Source organism: Mandrillus leucophaeus, unplaced genomic scaffold, assembly GCF_000951045.1.
Source record: "Mandrillus leucophaeus isolate KB7577 unplaced genomic scaffold, Mleu.le_1.0 Scaffold214, whole genome shotgun sequence".
Taxonomy (NCBI): domain Eukaryota; kingdom Metazoa; phylum Chordata; class Mammalia; order Primates; family Cercopithecidae; genus Mandrillus; species Mandrillus leucophaeus.
This window is the reverse complement of record NW_012102188.1, coordinates 674,134-692,295: the sequence shown is the minus strand read 5'-3', so window position 1 is coordinate 692,295 and position 18,162 is coordinate 674,134. Positions and strand designations below refer to the sequence as shown.

The window sequence follows — 18,162 nt, the reverse complement described above, 5'->3', positions numbered from 1 at the left end:
TCTTCTTGGCTTGCAGAATGGCCGACTTCTCACTGCATCTTCACGTGGCAGAGAGAGAAAGAAAAATCTCTCTTCCTCTGCTTAGGAGACCACCAATTCTATTGAATTAAGACCCCACCCTTATGATGACCTCATTTAACCTTAGTAATCTCCTAAATGCCCCATTGCCAAATACAGCCACACAGGGGTTAGGGCCTCAATATACAATTCTGAGAGGACACAATTCAGTCCATAGTACTTCATGTTGAGCAACTGAGGGCAAAAATCTCCTTCTCCTGCTTAAGGTGATCACATCATGAGAATGTCTGGCATTGTCACCAGAAGTACAAACTTATTTTAGATGGGACAACTGCGACATCTGAGGAAATGCTAACACGCTCTTTTGCCACAGAAAGTAAAACTTTATGATATGGCTTCTTTTAAAACTGCGTTTTTGAACATAGTCACTTCACCTGTACCACCACAGTTCAAAGACTTTAAAAATCAATATTCACTCCAGCACCCACTGCTCTATTTTCTAAGTCCAAAACTAAAGCAATCATCGAGAGTTTTGAAAACAAATCAAAAACTTTATTTACAAAAGTAAATTGTAACTTGCTTTTACGTATCATATAATGTTAAAGACCGCAGCAACAGATTTAAAATACACTGAGGTTTGTGCAGCTGACTTCCCCCTAGTTATACCATAAAACTTTATAAACATTGCTTTAGCTTTGATGTTTGGTCACGTTTTTGTGTAGAAGTCACGTCTCAGGGTAGGTTCACCACCAGACACGGTCACATCACCATTGGCTGTGGATTTCCAAGAAGCAAAGGAGCCAATCTCAGCAAAGCTCGCACTGGCATTTTTAGCTGCTTAAATTTGAAGAGCAGTTCAGCAAAGCTCGTGCTCCCTAAAACGGAAATGGGGTGGGAAGGTCACATCTCTAAATAAATTCAGCCGTACCTCTCCTTTCAAGGAAGCTTCAGAAACACAGTCACGTTGAAAACAGGCATTTTTCCCTTTGAAAATGATTATCCAAAGACAATATTTAAAATCATGAAATTCCCTAATACACTGTAATGTAAGTTGAGTATCCCTTTTCCAAAATGCTTGGGAAGAGAGGTGTTTTGGATTCTGGATTTTTTTGGATTTTGGAATATCTGCATTACACCTACCAGCTGAGCATTCTTCTTTTTTTTTTTTTTGAGATGGAGTCTCGCTCTGTCACCCAGACTGGAGTGCAGTGGCCGGATCTCAGCTCACTGCAAGCTCCGCCTCCCGGGTTCCCGCCATTCTCCTGCCTCACACCACCTCGCCCGGCTAGTTTTTTGTGTTTTTTAGTAGAGACGGGGTTTCACCGGGTTAGCCAGGATGGTCTCGATCTCCTGACCTCGTGATCCACCCGTCTCGGCCTCCCAAAGTGCTGGGATTACAGGCTTGAGCCACCGCGCCCGGCCAGCTGAGCATTCTTAATCTGAAAATCCCAAATCCGAAATGCTGGAATGAGCATTTCCTCTGAGCATGATGTTGGCGCCCAAAATGTTTTCAATTTCAAACACTTCAGATTTCAGATTAAGGATACTCAACCTGAATATGATTTGATAGAATTTACCCATTCTAGACTTCAGAAAGTGACCTATATGTGAAACTACTAATATTGTTTAAGTATATATATATATAAAATTCTTTAAATATAATGAGCAAAAGTGCCTGTCTACCTTCAATTACTATCTAAGTGGTATTTTACTGGTTCTAATGCAGTTGACCACTGAACAACCCTGTTTGTCCATCCTGGCCTGAAAAGAAAGTCTATGCTTTAAAATGTCTTCCTTTCACTTTTAGCAGTTTGACGATTAATGTGACTAGGTATGGTTTTCTTTGTATTCATCCTGCTTAGGGTTCACTGTGGGTTAATATTTAACACCATTTTTCAAAATTCTTAGCTTCTGTCTCTTCAAATATTGCTTCTAACTCATTTTCTCTCTCTGCTCTTATTCTCTTATTCCAACTCCATACAAGTTTGATTTTTTTTTCCACGGTTTCCACACATCTCTTGTACTCTTCTCTGTATTTCCTACCCATTCTCCCCCCTGTGCTTCAGTCTGTTTACTTTCTACTCATCTTCCAGCAGATAAGTGTCTTCCAGTTCACTTCAAATAATCCAACACTGAGATCTTCATTTCAGTTATTACATTTTTCAGTTCTAGACTTTCCATTTAACTCTTTTTTATTGATTCCAGGTTTCTGGTGAAACTCCCATCCTTCTCTCTATTTTCCTGGAAATATTAGTCATAGTTATTTTAACTCCCAGTATGATAACTCCAATATCTAAATCACACATAGGTCTGTTTTTATTATTATCTGTTGTTTTTTTTTTTTTCTTATTATGTCTCGTAATTTTTTATTCAACACTGAATCCTGTAGACCAGAAATTGCAGAGGCTCTGGGTATGTTTTCTTTCTCCTATGAAGGTTACGTTTTCTTCTGCTAGGTGGGGACAAAGCATGCAGATCACCTCAGTTCTGCTCAAGGCTAATTGTAGGTCTAGTCTGCTTGGAGTGAAACTGAAGCAGACCAGGTCTAAACATAGGCTAGAGCAGGCTTAGGGCCTGGCCAACCTATTAATTCACCTGAGGAGCTGGGATGCTGATCAGAGCCACTTCACTTCAACAAGTCTTGAATTCCACCCTTTGTCTCCTCGGTCCTATGCTGCTGCGGACACTTTTGCTTACATTTTTGGCCTTGTGGCTTCTGCTAGATCTCTTGAAGTCTTATCCCATATATATGAAGGCTAAAATGTCATAAGTAACTCAAGGGAAAGGTACATCCAGATTTTGAGTTATGATTCCTATTGTTCTCTCCTGCCTGCGATTTTGTTCCTCAAATTCTAGGCTCTTGGACAATCACAAACCCAGCCTCTGGCTCCTCAGCCCTGCAGCACTGCTGCCTTTTGCTGGGACTCTACTTCTTGTGCTATGAACTGACAAATGCCTTTGGGGGAGAAGCTAGAGTGAACAGAAAGCTCTCCCTGTTGTACTTCCCTTTTCTTATGTTTTTGTTTCTTGTTTTTTGGTTTTTGGTTTTTTAGCTTTTATACTTGTTTTGGAGGGCAAGTGAGTCCAATACAAGCAATTCCATCATGGCCATAACTAGAAGTCCCTAGATAGTAAACTTTTATCAGAGGCTTTCAAAACAGCAAAAAAACTAGTAATGTAATTAAACTTCAAGTTTAAATGATTAAATGGAACAATCTCTGCCTTTCTCAAAAAAAAATTTTTTGTATATATTTTAGTATATACTAAAAAAAATTTTTAGACCAGTGTTTGGGGCTCTGTGAAGAAGAATCCATCCTTTTCTGAATAAAAATGAAAGTTATTCATGTAAAAAGTTGATAATTTTTTTCTTTTTTGCTCCAAAACAGTTCCTAGCAATGACACTGCAACATTAATGAAGAGGAAAGTCAAACTAGGGACAATAACTAATTAGAAACTCTTCCTACCAAGAAACTAGAACATAAAGGGGTAGGTAACAGAGGTACCGAAGAGAGGACTCAGATATGCGATTACCTTCTAGTCCTATAGGCGGCAGGTGCCGTGGAGCTGGCACAGAGTGGTAGACGAGGAAGCAGGCCAGCATGCTCAGCTGCGATTCCTCCAAGGGCTGCCCGCTGAGGTAGGCGTGCACACACATATCACCCCCGGCTGTGAGAGAAACAAATGGAACTGAACCAACTGATGACAGAACTGAGAGGCACAAGAAATATCTTCTTTCTATTACTTTTTCATCAAGAACTTGTAAGCAGGTTCTACAGCTGGTACTGAGGCTACGGTGACAAGCTAGACTGAGTCCCTGTCATTGTAGAGTTTAGAGTGTTGTTGGGGAAGACAGATATTACACAAATAATGACACAAACGAATGCATAATTACGAACTGTGAGAGTGCTATAAAGGTGCAGTGGTCACTGTGGTTGTCTCTCCAAAATACCCCTTGTCACACCCCACCCTCCACCATGTATTAGAATATTTGATGGGACAGACTTCAGCTCCAGAACTAGATCCTTATTAGTCTTGGCCAGAGGTTCTCAAGCTTTCCCATGTATCACAGTCCCCTGGAGGGCTTGTTAAATCACAGATGAGTGGGCCCCACTCCCCACACAGAGCACAGAGCACAGAGTTTCTGATTCAGTAGGTCTGCGGTAGGGCCAGAAAAACTCCATTTCTAACAAGTTCCCAGGTCATGCTGCTCCACGAACCACACTTTGAGAATCACTGGTCTTGGGTGATCAAGGCAATCCCATTCCCCTGATACAGTGTTAGTTCAGAGACAGGCAGACCCAGGCCATTTTTTCAATAAGAGACAGTCTCTGCCACAGGGATAGACTGAGGGTGTGCATGAGATGCAACTCGAGCCAGAAACCTGAGGAGGTACTTAATGACATGCTTGCTGGAGGCTGCAGGGAAAGAAATCCCCTCATTCTCATCACAAAGCTCCTAGAAGCAACTCTTATTCTTCCTCTGGGCATCATGCTGAGCTAGAGGTGAACATGTTATAGCCATTTGATTACCATCCAAAAAAAGCACTGAGGATAAAGTCATGGCACAGAATGTAGCTGAGGGAACCTCAGAGAAACGGAGTTGAAGACAATGGAATAAGATGACCCTTTACATGCCCTACCTGTGGACTTCTAATAACATAAGCATATTTGTGTCCTTACCGTTTAAAGACAGGTCTTCTGTTACTTGCAAACAAAGGCATTTAGATGCAGAAAAAAAGTTGAGAGCATGAGCGGGCAGGCAATAGATGGCAGGAAAGCTGCCTGAGGTAGAGTGGTCTTGGAAGGCCTGGGAGGCAAGGTCATTAAAACTGAGGCTGCAAGGATAAATATGAGTTGGACAGGTGAAGAATGAGAGGAAAAGCTTCTAGGGAGGGAAAACAGCATATTCAATGGCCCCACAGCGAAAAGGAGCTCAGTGTTTTTGAGGAAGTGGAAGGGGCCAGGGTGGTGTGAGGAGCAAGTTGTGTAAAAGAGGCTTTGTTGAGGAAAACAGGTGCCTTGCAGGTCACACAGGTCCTGGTGCCACACAGTAGGGATTTCTTTCACAGCTGAATCAGGAGCCTTTGAAAAGCTTTAAGCAGGAGTGTTAGATCAGTTCATTCTTTAAAAGACTGTTCTGTCAGTTAACTTGAGATGATTAGAATGGAGATGAGAAAAAGCAAGGAGGCTATTTAGGAGGCTATAACAGTGGTCCAGGCACAAAATAATCATTCTGTTCTAGGCAGAAGTAGTAAAATGTAGACAAATTCAAGAAATATCTATGATGAGGATTGAGGGCTTCAGCAATGGGTCAGTCATGGCAGAGGAGGGGAGAAGGGAAGGAGGGAAAGGAGCAAGGATGACTTCCAAAAGGGTCAACAAAGGAATGACAGTGAAACGGTGACAAATACTGAGAAAGAATTTCAAAATAAGATTTTTTTAAAAATCGGGAAAGTGTGCTGTGACAAAGTCAAGGGAGGCCCATCTCAAGAAGCAAAATGTAGCTAAAAGCCTCACCGTTGTAGAGATGGAGTGAGATGAAAACTGTAGACTCCACTGAACACAGTTACGAGGATGTCAGTCTACCGGGAGGGGGAAACGTTTAGGTTTGGGGGAGGCAGCAGAGGGAGAGAGATCAAAGGAGAACAGATGAGATTCTTCTCTGAGCAGCTCATCATGAAGGAGAGCATCATGGTTCAGCCTCTCTTCAATGACTTTCTCATGACTACAAGCATTTTGTTTCACTGATTTTCTCTATTGTTTTTCTGTTTTTGGTTTCGTTGGTTTCTGCTTTTACTTGCTTGCTTTGGGTTTATTTTGCTTTCCTACTGCACTTGACAAGTCTTAAAAAAAAAAAAAAAAGGACAATACCAAAAATTGCATTGCATTCCACTGCTGGTGGGAAAGTAAAATGGCACAACTGGGAAAACTGAGTGTGGCAGTGGGTGAAGGTACAGATGATGCAAAAACAGGAGAATGCTGGCAACTACTAAAATTGGTGTTGAGGTTTATTACACTAGTCTACTTACTTTGTATATTCTTTAAATTTCCATAACAAAATATGAAAAAGTTAATAAAACTTTATTTAAAGTTTTTAAACTTGAAACCCGCTTTCTTTACCCAAGACTGTAATTTGAGGAGATAAATACTGTACAAAACATTTATATAGGCCAGGTGCCATGGCTCACGCCTGTAATCCGAGCACTTTGGGAGGCCAAGGCACATGGATCACAAGGTCAGGAGTTTGAGACCAGCCTGACCAACTTGGTGAAGCCCCATCTCTACTAAAAATACAAAAATTAGCCAGGTGTGGTGACAGGCGCCTGTAATCCCAGCTACTCAGGAGGCTGAGGCAGGACGCTCGCTTGAACCTGGGAGGCGGAGCGTGCAGTGAGCTGAGATCGCGCCACTGCACTCCACCCTGGCGACAGAGGAAGACTCCATATCAAAACAAAAAACTGACATTTATGTAATATCAATTGGCTGCATTTTCAGATTAGTGTAGTGATTTCATGGGTTATCTCAGATCTAATGAGTTATTAGTGAATGACCCTGAAAGTCCACATATGCATCTGTGATTTTTACTCACACACAAATATGAATGCAATTTCCAATTTTCACTTAATTTATTGTTCTCTACCCTAATGCCACTGCTAGCGCTTGTAAGAGAGGAGACCATATATCTAAGAGGTTTTTTAAAAAAAAATTCTAGTTTTTCACTAGAAAATAAACACATTTTTGATAAATCTGAGTGGCAAGTCAAATTCAATGGAGGCTCACAGCAATACTGGAAACCACCAAATGCACTAAAGAGCAACAAGACAATCAGGGCCCTGTTTTAGAGTATGTTCTAGTCACTGCCAAAGTTCCATACATTATATGAAATGTGCAAATCAGGGAATCTGCAAAGATTTAAGGAAGTATTTTTTATCAATAGCAAAGGTCTGCTATAGGTGATCAAATGTTAAACTGAATAAAAACGAAACACTAAAACCTATGAAATAACATGTTTTTCCCCAAAAGTGAGGATAAAATTGACTACCAAAAAAATTTTGAAGCCATATGATCTTTGAATCTGAACAGGAAATGACAAATAGAATGCAGCTGTTAAATATAAACATGGAGAGTCTGAAATTAGGCTTTCCAAGTATATCCCTCACAACCTGGTTTACAATTTAATTTTTTTCAGAAGTTTATTTCCTAGTGTTACAGGCAGATAAACTGAATTATATTCAAACACTTAGTGTCTGTTGATTACTAATAGCTTTCACTAATCAAAGCAAGAATTGTTTCTACTACTATTACTAAGGTTAGTATTAACCCAAAGCAAGCAACTGTCAGATATCTACTGGGAGCATTTGGATGAACTAAAAAGAATGAAAAGATCAAGAAGTTTACTCCTGAAAATCAGTTTCAGGTGTATTTAACACATAAGATACATTTCCGAAAATCTAAAGGCCCCATCACTTGCCTCATGTAAGTCAGAATCACTTCTACACTGTTAACGAGTAACAACAATTTCCTTGCAATCACAAATCCTGCTGATAGAAAGCCACCACTGTGACATCACATAGCTGTGCTGTCCCAGGTTTTCAAAACTGAGTTGGTACAACAAGCTCACTCAGCAAGCACACGTCAAGTTCTACATGTACCTGGGGTGCCAGTACAAAAACGGGATGGCTGCTGGCCTCAGGTAGGCGACAGGCCACACACCTAGGAAACAGGAGACAGAGGCACCGGAAAGGAAATGTGATCTGATGCTAGGGAAGAGAGAACAAGGTCCTGAGCACCAAGTGGTATTTAAAATGCTATAAATATTCTCTGCCTGGGTCAGATGCATTTTTCCAAAGAAGCTGAAGCAGATAATCAAAGCCTAATTCATCTAGCTGGAAACATTAAATCTATAGCCATTCTTGCTTATACTCAGATTTATCTTGCTTACCAACGAAAACAAAAGTGACAACAGAAAAGCCTGAACTGAATGTATCTCAAAAGCACAGGAGAGCCATGCTACGATGCTACTATTACCTTGTAGCCACTGGTCCAGGGTATTATCGATGGTGCACTTCACAACAGGGAGGAATTCCGAGTTCATAAAGAGCCCCCGCTTAGGGTGGTTCTGCAGCCGCTCCTGATGGCTTCGGGAGCTGAAAAACTCTAACACTAACTTTATCTGCCAAAGTTCAGAAGTCTCAGACATTTCTCTTCTCCCAAGTCTTCTTATAGCCTTGAAGAGGAAAGAGGACAACAATCCATTTAATCAAAGAGTTCTCTGCCTCTTCATCAGAGTTGTAGACTGCGTATTCTTTAAACGTGGCTCCTAATTATAAAGGGTGGTGGGGGATCCATTCTGTGTTTTGAGGCGGTCTGCCCACAGAGGAGCCGTCACTGGGTACAGGTGCACGGCTCGCCTCCTTCAATATGGCCCTACATGAGCAGCTTGCAGGGAAAAGTAACAAAGGTGAATGAGCTCATTCTTGGCTCAACAGCTCCGAATAACCAAGACCCAAAAGGTCACAGCCAGTCACCTCTGGAAAACTCAAGCCGGGTACAATGACATGGCAGGGATCCAGGGGGGCAGAGGGCAAAGGAACACTACTAATAATAGTGCCCTTGGGATCCATCTGCAAGTCACTACAGCTGCAACCAGAGGAGATATTCATGCATAAAGACCTGCCACCCATGACTGCGAAGGCGTGAGGGTTCAGAGGGTAAAAAGACACATTCTCAGCCAGCAACTTCAAAACACAACTTGTTATTTGGCTGCTGTACAGAGAAGTACTGTGAGAAGCAGTGCCAGCGTGGATGCCATATATCCATATTTTCCAACCAAAAAAGGGTGGATTCCAGACAATAATAGCATTCTGGGCCTATTTAGTTATACTGGAACTTGACTTTCAATTAACAATGTTACTTAACATGGTGTGTTTTCTGGTTTGGGGGAAATTATCCTCTGACTAAGTATGTTTCTCTATTCAGCTTTCTAGCAAATTATTTCACCATTAAAGGTAATTTCTCTTAGACACTGAGTCTCAGATGCTCAGCTGTGACCTTATTATATTCACTTAAACAGTTGTTTAAAACTAGATTCTGGATCTCACCCCAGAAATTCTGATTCAATAGATGAGGCATGGAATTAGAGGATCTGTATTTTTAAGATGCCAAGGCAAATTTTTGCCAGATTAGAAAACTACTGGCTTGGCTTAACTGCAAATCTGGGTCTGAAAGATATGATAATAATGAAAAGGCATATGTATTACTAATTTGCCTGAAGTGAATAAATTGGTCTGATCCTTTAAGAACAGTATTAAGCATCACTTTCTGCATTACCCCTTTAGGCTCTTTTAAAACATCAATAACAAGAGAAATTTAAAAATGAACTCCAACGCCCTAGATAACTACATATCTACTCTGTAACCTCTTGCAAGCTTCATCACATAGGTCTAATTTCATAGTACTGCCATCGCTAGGGCTCTGTTTGTCCACTAACTGCTCACATGCAGACTTCTACAAAGAGGCAGTGCAAGGAGGAAGGCAAAAATAAAATGGGAGAGAGGGAGGGAGTGCTCTCCTCTTCTCTCAGTCAGGGGAGATAAAAGGGAGGAAGGGGAACCCTTAGAGGAAGACAGCTTCCCAAGGGGCACTCCTGTCAACACAAAGCCCAAGCTTTTTGGAATTTTGAGAGCTTTCAAATTTTATATGGTTTCCTTTCTTAAATTTCCAAAAGCAAATGGGAAACTAAAAGGAAGGACACTAGGAATCTTACCACACTATTCAGTAAGTTACTTGAACGACAGGACAAATTTCACCAGAATCGGTATAAGTTTTTGGATCCATACCTGATCCATTGCTATGTATGCAGGCAACATCTCTGGGGTCTCCTGGGTAACACATTCATAGAGTACTGAAGAAAAGAGATCCAGAATTTCCTGTTTCTGCAGAAAATCAGAAGCTTTTTGTAGCACAAAGTATATTCCAAAATCAATTCAAAAACCAATTGTATAGTACTACTATGGCCCATTCTTAAGTTCTATAATGAATCACATAAAAGTAACATTATAATCTTTTTAAAAAGCCATAGCACATGTAACATTAAACAATTTAAAAAATTAAGTCCCAAGAGACAGTTAAGGATAGTAAGTGCTACAGAAGAGAGGAATGGACCAAACTAGGATAAAATGAGTAGATAGGACATCACAGAACTATGCCTTGGGTTGGGCTGGGAAGAGTAGGATCCAGAAAGGAAACAGAGTAACAAAGCTGCAAGGAAAAAACACTGACCAGAAAAAGTTTAGGGGAGGCAGCAGAGTCAAGTCCAGCTGGGGTTAAGGGCAGGCATGGGCTTTATTAGAGACCCGTGACCTTGAGTGCACAGCCCAGCTCTTACTAGCTGTGTGATCTTGGGCATGTAACATCTCTCAGTGGCAGTTTCCTCATCTGTAAGCCCAGAATGATAAAATACCTATCCTCAGGGTCATAATTAAATGACATTTAAGTATTAGCAGAGTATCCAGTATATAGTAAAGATTCAATAAGTAAGACAGGGGAAGGTTATTTCACTTAATCCTCAAAACAATACTGTAAGGTAGATTCTATTATAATCACTTTTAGAAATGAGGAAACTACATTTTGGAGAGGTTGAGAAATTTTCTGAAGGCCATATACACTTGTAGACAATAGGCTATCAATCCTAGATATCTAATTCTGTACCCAATCTTTCCTTTTCTGTATGGTGGATTAAACCAAAGATCTGGGTCAGGCACAGTGGCTCAAGTCTATAATCCCAGCACTTTGGGAGTCCAAGGTGGGAGGATCATTTGAGCCCAGGAGTTCAAGACCAACCTGGGCAATATAGTGAGACTCCATCTCTACAAAAATTTTAAAAAAAATTAGCCATGGTGGCTACACGCCTGTAGTCCAGCTACTCAGAAGCCTGAGGTGGAAGGATGGCTTCAGTCCGGGAGGTCAAGGATGTAGTGAACCATGATCACGTCACTGCACTCCAGCCTGGGCAACAGAAAAAACCGGCCCTATCTCAAAAAACAAAAACCAAAAAAATAAAGAAAAATCTGCTAAGCACCCTTGGAATCTTGAAGGCAACAGGTGTATAAACAAGAAAAAGAAGCGTTATAATATACAGATGAAACAGTTAATGCAATTACATAAAAATAAGAGAAAGGCAGTAAACACTGAAAACAAAGCAGAATATGAATGGGCATCATTCTTGTAGGTGACAGAAACTATCATCTGTCAAAATTAATGTCTTACAAATGTTGTTTCTTCTATCAAGATAGAAAGTTGCTAAATGTAATAGTTTTAGGCTATGCAAATCTACACGTGCCAAGCAAAAGTCATCCCATGTGACTCACGTATGTCATCAATCTCAAAGATAGATATAGATAGTACAGATGTTTTGGGTGACCCATACATAGACATACTAACGAATGCTGGTCCTGGGGCTCAGCAAACCATAGAATATATACCTGACCCATGTTCACAGTTGGTTTGCAGAAATAGTCAGCAAATGACAGAAGTGCTGGATCAGAAGTGAATGCTGAGATTGTTTCTGGCTAAAAAAAACAAACAACCACAACAGTATAAGATTAAAAAAAGAGTACTTTCCTTACTGTTAGAACTGTAATACATGCAGTTCTAACAACCCTACCTCCCCTTTGTCACACAACATTCCCAAAAAAACCCAGATGGTGCAAACTTGCCTCATCAACCTGTTCTGCTAAGAAGTTACAATAAGCTTTTGCACAAGTTAACATGAGCTACTAATTATCAAAAGGCCAATAAACAAACAGGTCTTCCTATTTACACAACTCATCCACAAAAGGCATTTCCTTCCTTCACTGACTAAAAAGCCTACCAGAAACTAGAATTGTTACTGAAATGGTAAGGAAAAAAGAATATCACTCAAGCCAGCCACAAAAAGATAAACAGTGTATGAAACCATATATATAAGGTACTTAGTATAATCAAAATCAGAGACATAAAATAGAATGGTGGTTGCCAGGGACTAGAGGAAGTAGAATGAGGAGTTATTGTTACAAGTATAGATTGCAGGTCTGCAAGATGAAACAGTTCTAGAGACGGACAGTGGTGATGGTTGCGCAACAATGTGAATGCACTTAATATTACTGAACTGTAACTTGCAAAAGGTTAAGACAATAAATTGTGTGCATTTTACCACAATTTTTTAAACTTGGGAAAAAACAGTATCATTCAAGGTTCAAGACTGAAAATGAAATATGAAGGTATTACTATTTTCCACTGAGGTTTATATTTTATTTCTGAACTTCCAGTAGGCAGGAAATTGAGATAGCTTTTAATTTTTATATATTTTCTTCATTCGAACTCAAGTCTAAAGTTACCTATTTTCTTTACAAATTGGGTTAGAGTCTTTGGGATATGCTCTGATTTTTAGAAGAAGCAATACTACAAATTTAAGTTAAACCGTGTGCAAAAATCTTTCAAAAATATTTCATAAACAACTTACTGAATACTGCCAAACAAAATTCACCAATGTCAACCCTGAGAACTATTTATACATTTCAATCCTGGGAACCATTATAAAGGCTCGGTCATGAGTAACTGACCTAAAATGAAATATGAGTTGAATTAAAATAAACTGCTGTCTCCATACTTGGAAGAACAAAGGATGCTAACTCAGTCCTTGGCTGCCACTCATCCAGTCCGCCTGCCCCACTTGTGCTGTCTAATTATCCTTTAGGGTTCTCACTACTTCAGACTACTCTACTATGTATCACCAACAGGGACATATTTGCTCATGGAATTACAGAAAACTGAAGTTAAATTCAGAAGTCTTAATGTCTGATTATGGGACAAATTTCTAGTGTTGGAAACTTACCTGAGTCAAGAATATCGAGCAAAATATGTGCTGACCCCGCCATGGGAATGAGATTGTTTCCTACCCTCATTTATCGTAACTATTTGCTTATTTCAAACACTACTGTACTGGCAGTCAAGTACTGTGCAAATAATAAAGCAAACTAACAAAAGAAGTCTGAGTCTGTCATCAGTTTATCCTCACCAAGATGAAGGAAACAAATGGTGGTTTTTAAATGGAGCTCATAATTGCTAGCTTGCAAAACTCCTTTTCTATTTTTGCTATGAAATTAAGTAAATCTTCACCGATTTGAGGATTAATAATAAAATTACTAAAGTATTTGTTGTAGTGTCAGGATATGGTGCGACTGTCCTTGCTGCTGAATGTAAATCTTAACTTAGAGTATTTTACTTTATTATATATATTTATTATTTATTATATAGAGTATTTTGTATTTATATTTTATTATGCCCATCACATAAAAAGCAAACGGAGTCACGGGCAGGCAGTGTTTACAATCCGCAACAATGAAAAAGGAAGCAGATCCACCTTTAAAGTTTACAGCAATGGGCAAGGAAGCCCGCAATTTACAATTATTTCCTTCCGTTTTTACCAATTAATAATACTACCTTGAAAGCCCGGGCTTCAGAGTTCCTGTTAGCAACAGTCTGCGCCAACAAACTTTGCCATCCCATTGGATCTTCTTTGTAGGAGAGCTGACCTGCCCTGAGTTTAACATATAAAACCCCATCCTTGGAAAGGATGGACCTGAAAGAAAAATAAATGAATTTAATATAAGGTATTACTGGCAGTTCTTGGCTGGAAACATAGTGTCTTCTAATACCATGTTCACGGGAGATGAAGCCTTTACCATTTTCCACTAAGGCAAATGATTATTTACTGTGTCTAAGATTAAATCAGTCCCTATGAGAAAGCCTAGAATAAAGTTCTGTTTTTCTCTGGTGTCTAGATTCATGGAACTTGTTAAATGAAAAGTCACTTTGACTACTGGCTCAACTATGAGTTTCAATGGTAGCATTTTACCTAACATTTCTTTGTATTCCCTATATCCCCTAGCTCTATGTCTGGGGTACATGAGGTACTAAATATCTATTAATTGGTTTGCAGCAAAAAGAAAATAATGCTGCAAATCTAAGGACAGAACAATACAGAAAACAGCTAATATACAGATAGTCTGGAAAAACTCACATTGGGACCAAATTATAGAAACTTTTACATGCTTGTTAAACTTCCTTGAAATTTAAAGACTTAATTGACATGCTACTTTCAGTATAAAATTATCAACACTCTAAAATAATTGCATGTGATTATTTCCACCCAAAATAAACTGGGTGAGTAGTATATATTATCTACAATAATCTTAAATTTAGGAGACCTTTCTAACAGAAGAATGGTAAAGAGATGCAACAAAAGATGTTGTCTGGCAAACACTGATTGATATAATAAAGTTCCTTTTGTGGATGTACAAATCAGCTTTACTTTCTGACCTGGTTAGGCTCTGTGTCCCCACCCAAATCTCATGTCAAACTGTAATCCCCACGTGTCATGGGAGGGACCTGGTTGGGGGTGATTGGATCATGGGGGCGGATTTCCCTCATGCTGTTCTCATGATAGTGAGTTTTCACGAGATCTAATGGTTTAAAAGTGCAGCACCTCTCTCACTCTCTCTTGCTGCCATACAAGACTGTCTTTCCTCTCCTTCGCCTTCTGCCACAATTGTAAGTTTCCTGAGGCCTCCCCAGCCAGGCGAAACTATGAGTCAATTTAACTACTTTTCTTTACAAATTATCCAATCTCAGGTAGTTCTTTATAGCAGTGTGAAAATGGACTAACACACTTTCTTAAACTAAATCTTATGTTAATACACCAAGAGACAAGTCCATTACTGTCACAAGGAAGTCAGTGCAAGTTTCTCAATAAATGAATATAAATATTTAGGGATGGAGTTTAAAATTAAAACTTTCATTTTCTTTCTTTTTTTCTGAGATGGAGTCTCGCTTTGTCACCCAGGCTGCAGTGCAGTGGCGCAATATTGGCTCACTGCAAGCTCCGCCTCCTGAGTTTGTGCCATTCTCCTGCCTCAGCCTCCCGAGTAGCTGGGACTACAGGTGCCAGTCACAACATCCGACTAATTTTTTGTATTTTTAGTAGAGACGGGGTTTCACTGTGTTAGCCAGGATGGTCTCGATCTCCTGACCTCATGATCCGCCCGCGTCGGCTTCCCAAAGTGCTGGGATTACAGGCGTGAGCCACCACACTCGGCCAAAACTTTCATTTTCTAACACAAGTCCTGTTTCAAAAATACAGACTGTTTTACAGAAGACATACCCTACATATTGTCTTGAATGAGATTAAAGGGTGATGAGTCACATTCCAGATAATAATTTATAATTTATACCTTCCTATATACTTCTATTCACTTCCTAAAAGGTAAATCAGAGAAATTTAATGTACTTACTTCAAGTGTTGTGTTCCTTTGCTTAAATCTATGAGCAGTTCCCAGTATCTTGGGCCTTTAACTTTAATCTGCCAAGATAAATGTAAACGTAGTCAACCCAAAGCTGAAAAATATATTCATTTGACAAACTGGACCCTATGTTTCTCAGAGGAAACAGTAACAGCCAGAAAGAGGCATCTGGAGGTTAACAAGCTCCATTTCCAGACAAAAAAATGAATGTAAATCATGTTCTGAGGCCACCTAAACTATCAATAAAGATCTCTAAGACAAGACTTGCTCTGTTCTTTCTGACTTTTCCTTTTGCTGCAGCTTTCTTATCTGCTACAATACATGAAGAAAGCAGAGGCTTTTATTTAGCTGTCTTTAACGCTATGCTGTTCTACTGAATTGATCGCTTGGACCCATCTCTCAACCATGCCCAACTTACCTGCTTTAAAAGATGGAGTTCTGGAAGCAGGGTAGGAGCCATCAATTCTTCTTTCGTTTGTTCATACCACTGAGTGCCCTTTACAAACGTAAAAGTCCAGCTACAGTTCACTAGGTAGTCAGTGGAAACAACAAAGAAGAAACATCTCCACACTCTACCTCCCTCCAACCCTGCAGTTCATACAGAGACCTTAAAATGCCATAAAATCCTCTCTGGTACTCAAATCTTGAAGGACTGATGTCGAAATTCCCCACAGGGTATGTGTCACTTCCCAGCACTTCAAGCCTTGCTCCCCACAGGTCAGCAGGACCAAAGGCCATGCTCCAGTGCGCTGGGTTTCTGCATGTTGCCTTCTCTGTTCGGAAGGAGCTCCACTCAGCGGGCCAGGCCTAGCCCAAACACCGTCCGCTGTGACAGCCCCTCAACCCCACAGCTAACAGCTAAGCAAGGGTGCTTTGCTGCCTCCCCTGCATTCCACACACATCTCCAATTATCACACTCTATTCTCACTGTATCCATGCCTGGCTCCCCAGGGGATAAAGGTTCCTTAAGGAAAATGACAATGTCATCTCATTTTGCACCCCAGAGCCTAGTACAGTTCTGATTCACAGAAGGTACTTAATAATTTGCTGAATGAAAGAAGGATATAAAACTTGTAATCTATTAGTGCATCTAAATGAAAGCTGTCATCAAATACACAATTTTGGGTTTTCAAGTATTCAGCTAACAAATCTAAGAATGGGTCTAACTCAATTAGTTTTATAGAACACTACTGTCAGTCATGTAAAGTTAACAGGGACATTTTCAAACTATAAGCTCTAAGGACAAAAGAGTAGCTGATGATCCCTAAAAAGTGATACCCAGAGAATACAAACAAGCATGAATGGCCTGGCAGGATATACAATAACTTTGGAAGCTTCCATTTTTATGAAAGTTCAACTGACTACTTGTCACCTTTTACTGGACAACACATTTGAAATATTATGACCTGCAAAGATGGATGAGTGGTAATAAAATTACAAGTAAATGATAGGGAGAGATACCTTGTAGGTAACTTCTAAGAGGGCATAGCAGGGCGTGTTTGTGTCCACATCCACAGGCACGAGAAGCCTGGGCTCCGCGGCCAGCACATAGAGGTGCCGGAGAGCCTGGAGATGATACCTGGTCATAAAAAAGACAGAGGGTGGGTAACAAACGACTGTGACAATATGAGCTCTGCAATCTGCTGTTGCCTATGAGCTAAGACAGGACAGAAGCTCAGGTAATATCTTCAGATGAACAGAAATCTTAAAGGCAGATAAGATTCTATTAAAAAGTAGTGGAGAAATTATTTTTTAAACATTTCATATAACTGATCTTTGACCCAATAATTCTTCACTTTAGTCTTCACAGTGAAGAGGTTTTATAGGGAGGTAAAAAGTGTCATAACATGAAAATATTTACTATCAAACTGACCACTTATAAAATCAATCACTCTCAAAAATCTCTTTCTACTCAACACAGGCATCTGTTTTTATCTTCTCAGAGATTTATTTCTAGTTCTTTTTTTTTTTTTTCTTTTTCCTTAAGGATTGATAGGGAAGAAGGGGAAAGACAGGATGTCAATTCATCTCAGACAGCAAAGTTCTTCTACATGTACAAACTTGCACATACATATACACACACGTCCTTGAAATACAGTACATCAAACATCTTTGTGGCTATGGCAATATTTTTCTTTGGGGTTCTCAAAAAGTTTTTTAAACTTTAAGATTTCTATTTTAGAATGTAAAAACAAAGTTTTCATATTTTAAGATCTCATAAAAGAAGGATAGGCTGGGCACAGTGGCTCACGCCTGTAATCCCAGCACTTTGGGAGGCCGAGGCAGGTGGATCACCTGACGTCAGGAGTTCGAGATGAGCCTGGCCAATATGATGAAACCCCGTCTCTACTAAAAATACAAAAGTTAGCCAGGCCTGGTGGCACATGCCTGGAATCGCAGCTACTCAGGAGGTTGAGGGAGGAGAATCACTTGAACCCAGGAGACGGAGGTTGCAGTGAGCTGAGATCGCATTACTGCACTGCATCCTGGGCAACAGAGCAAGACTCCCTCTCAGAAGAAAAAACAAAAAAATTGGCCAGGCGCAGTGGCTCACGCCTGTAATCCCAGCACTTTGAGGGCCAAGATGGGTGGATCATGAGATCAGGAGATCGAGACCATCCTGGCTAACATGGTGCAACCCCGTCTCTACTAAAAACACAAAACCATTAGCCAGGTGCTGTGGCGGGTGCCTGTAGTCCCAGCTACTCAGGAGGCTGAGGTAGGAGAATGGCGTGAATCCGGGAGGCGGAGCTTGCAATGAGCCGAGATCACGCCACTGCGCTCCAGCCTGGGCAACAGAGCAA

At 40.2% G+C, this 18,162-nt stretch overlaps 1 protein-coding gene across 1 annotated transcript in view; it reads right to left on the bottom strand.

Moving 5' to 3' along the window:
• Positions 1–554: 554 nt before the first annotated feature.
• Positions 555–18,162, bottom strand: part of ANAPC1 (anaphase promoting complex subunit 1) — a 131,023-nt gene continuing 113,415 nt past the window's right edge. Inside the window, exons 40-48 of the mRNA XM_011980520.1 lie at positions 16,820–16,937; positions 15,777–15,854; positions 15,350–15,417; positions 13,500–13,638; positions 11,501–11,587; positions 9,857–9,952; positions 8,046–8,244; positions 3,550–3,684; positions 555–893 (exon numbers count right to left, since the gene is read on the bottom strand). Of these exons, the coding sequence (XP_011835910.1) occupies positions 778–893; positions 3,550–3,684; positions 8,046–8,244; positions 9,857–9,952; positions 11,501–11,587; positions 13,500–13,638; positions 15,350–15,417; positions 15,777–15,854; positions 16,820–16,937 (1,036 nt within the window). The 3' untranslated portion in view covers positions 555–777. The remainder of the gene's footprint in view (positions 894–3,549; positions 3,685–8,045; positions 8,245–9,856; positions 9,953–11,500; positions 11,588–13,499; positions 13,639–15,349; positions 15,418–15,776; positions 15,855–16,819; positions 16,938–18,162) is intronic.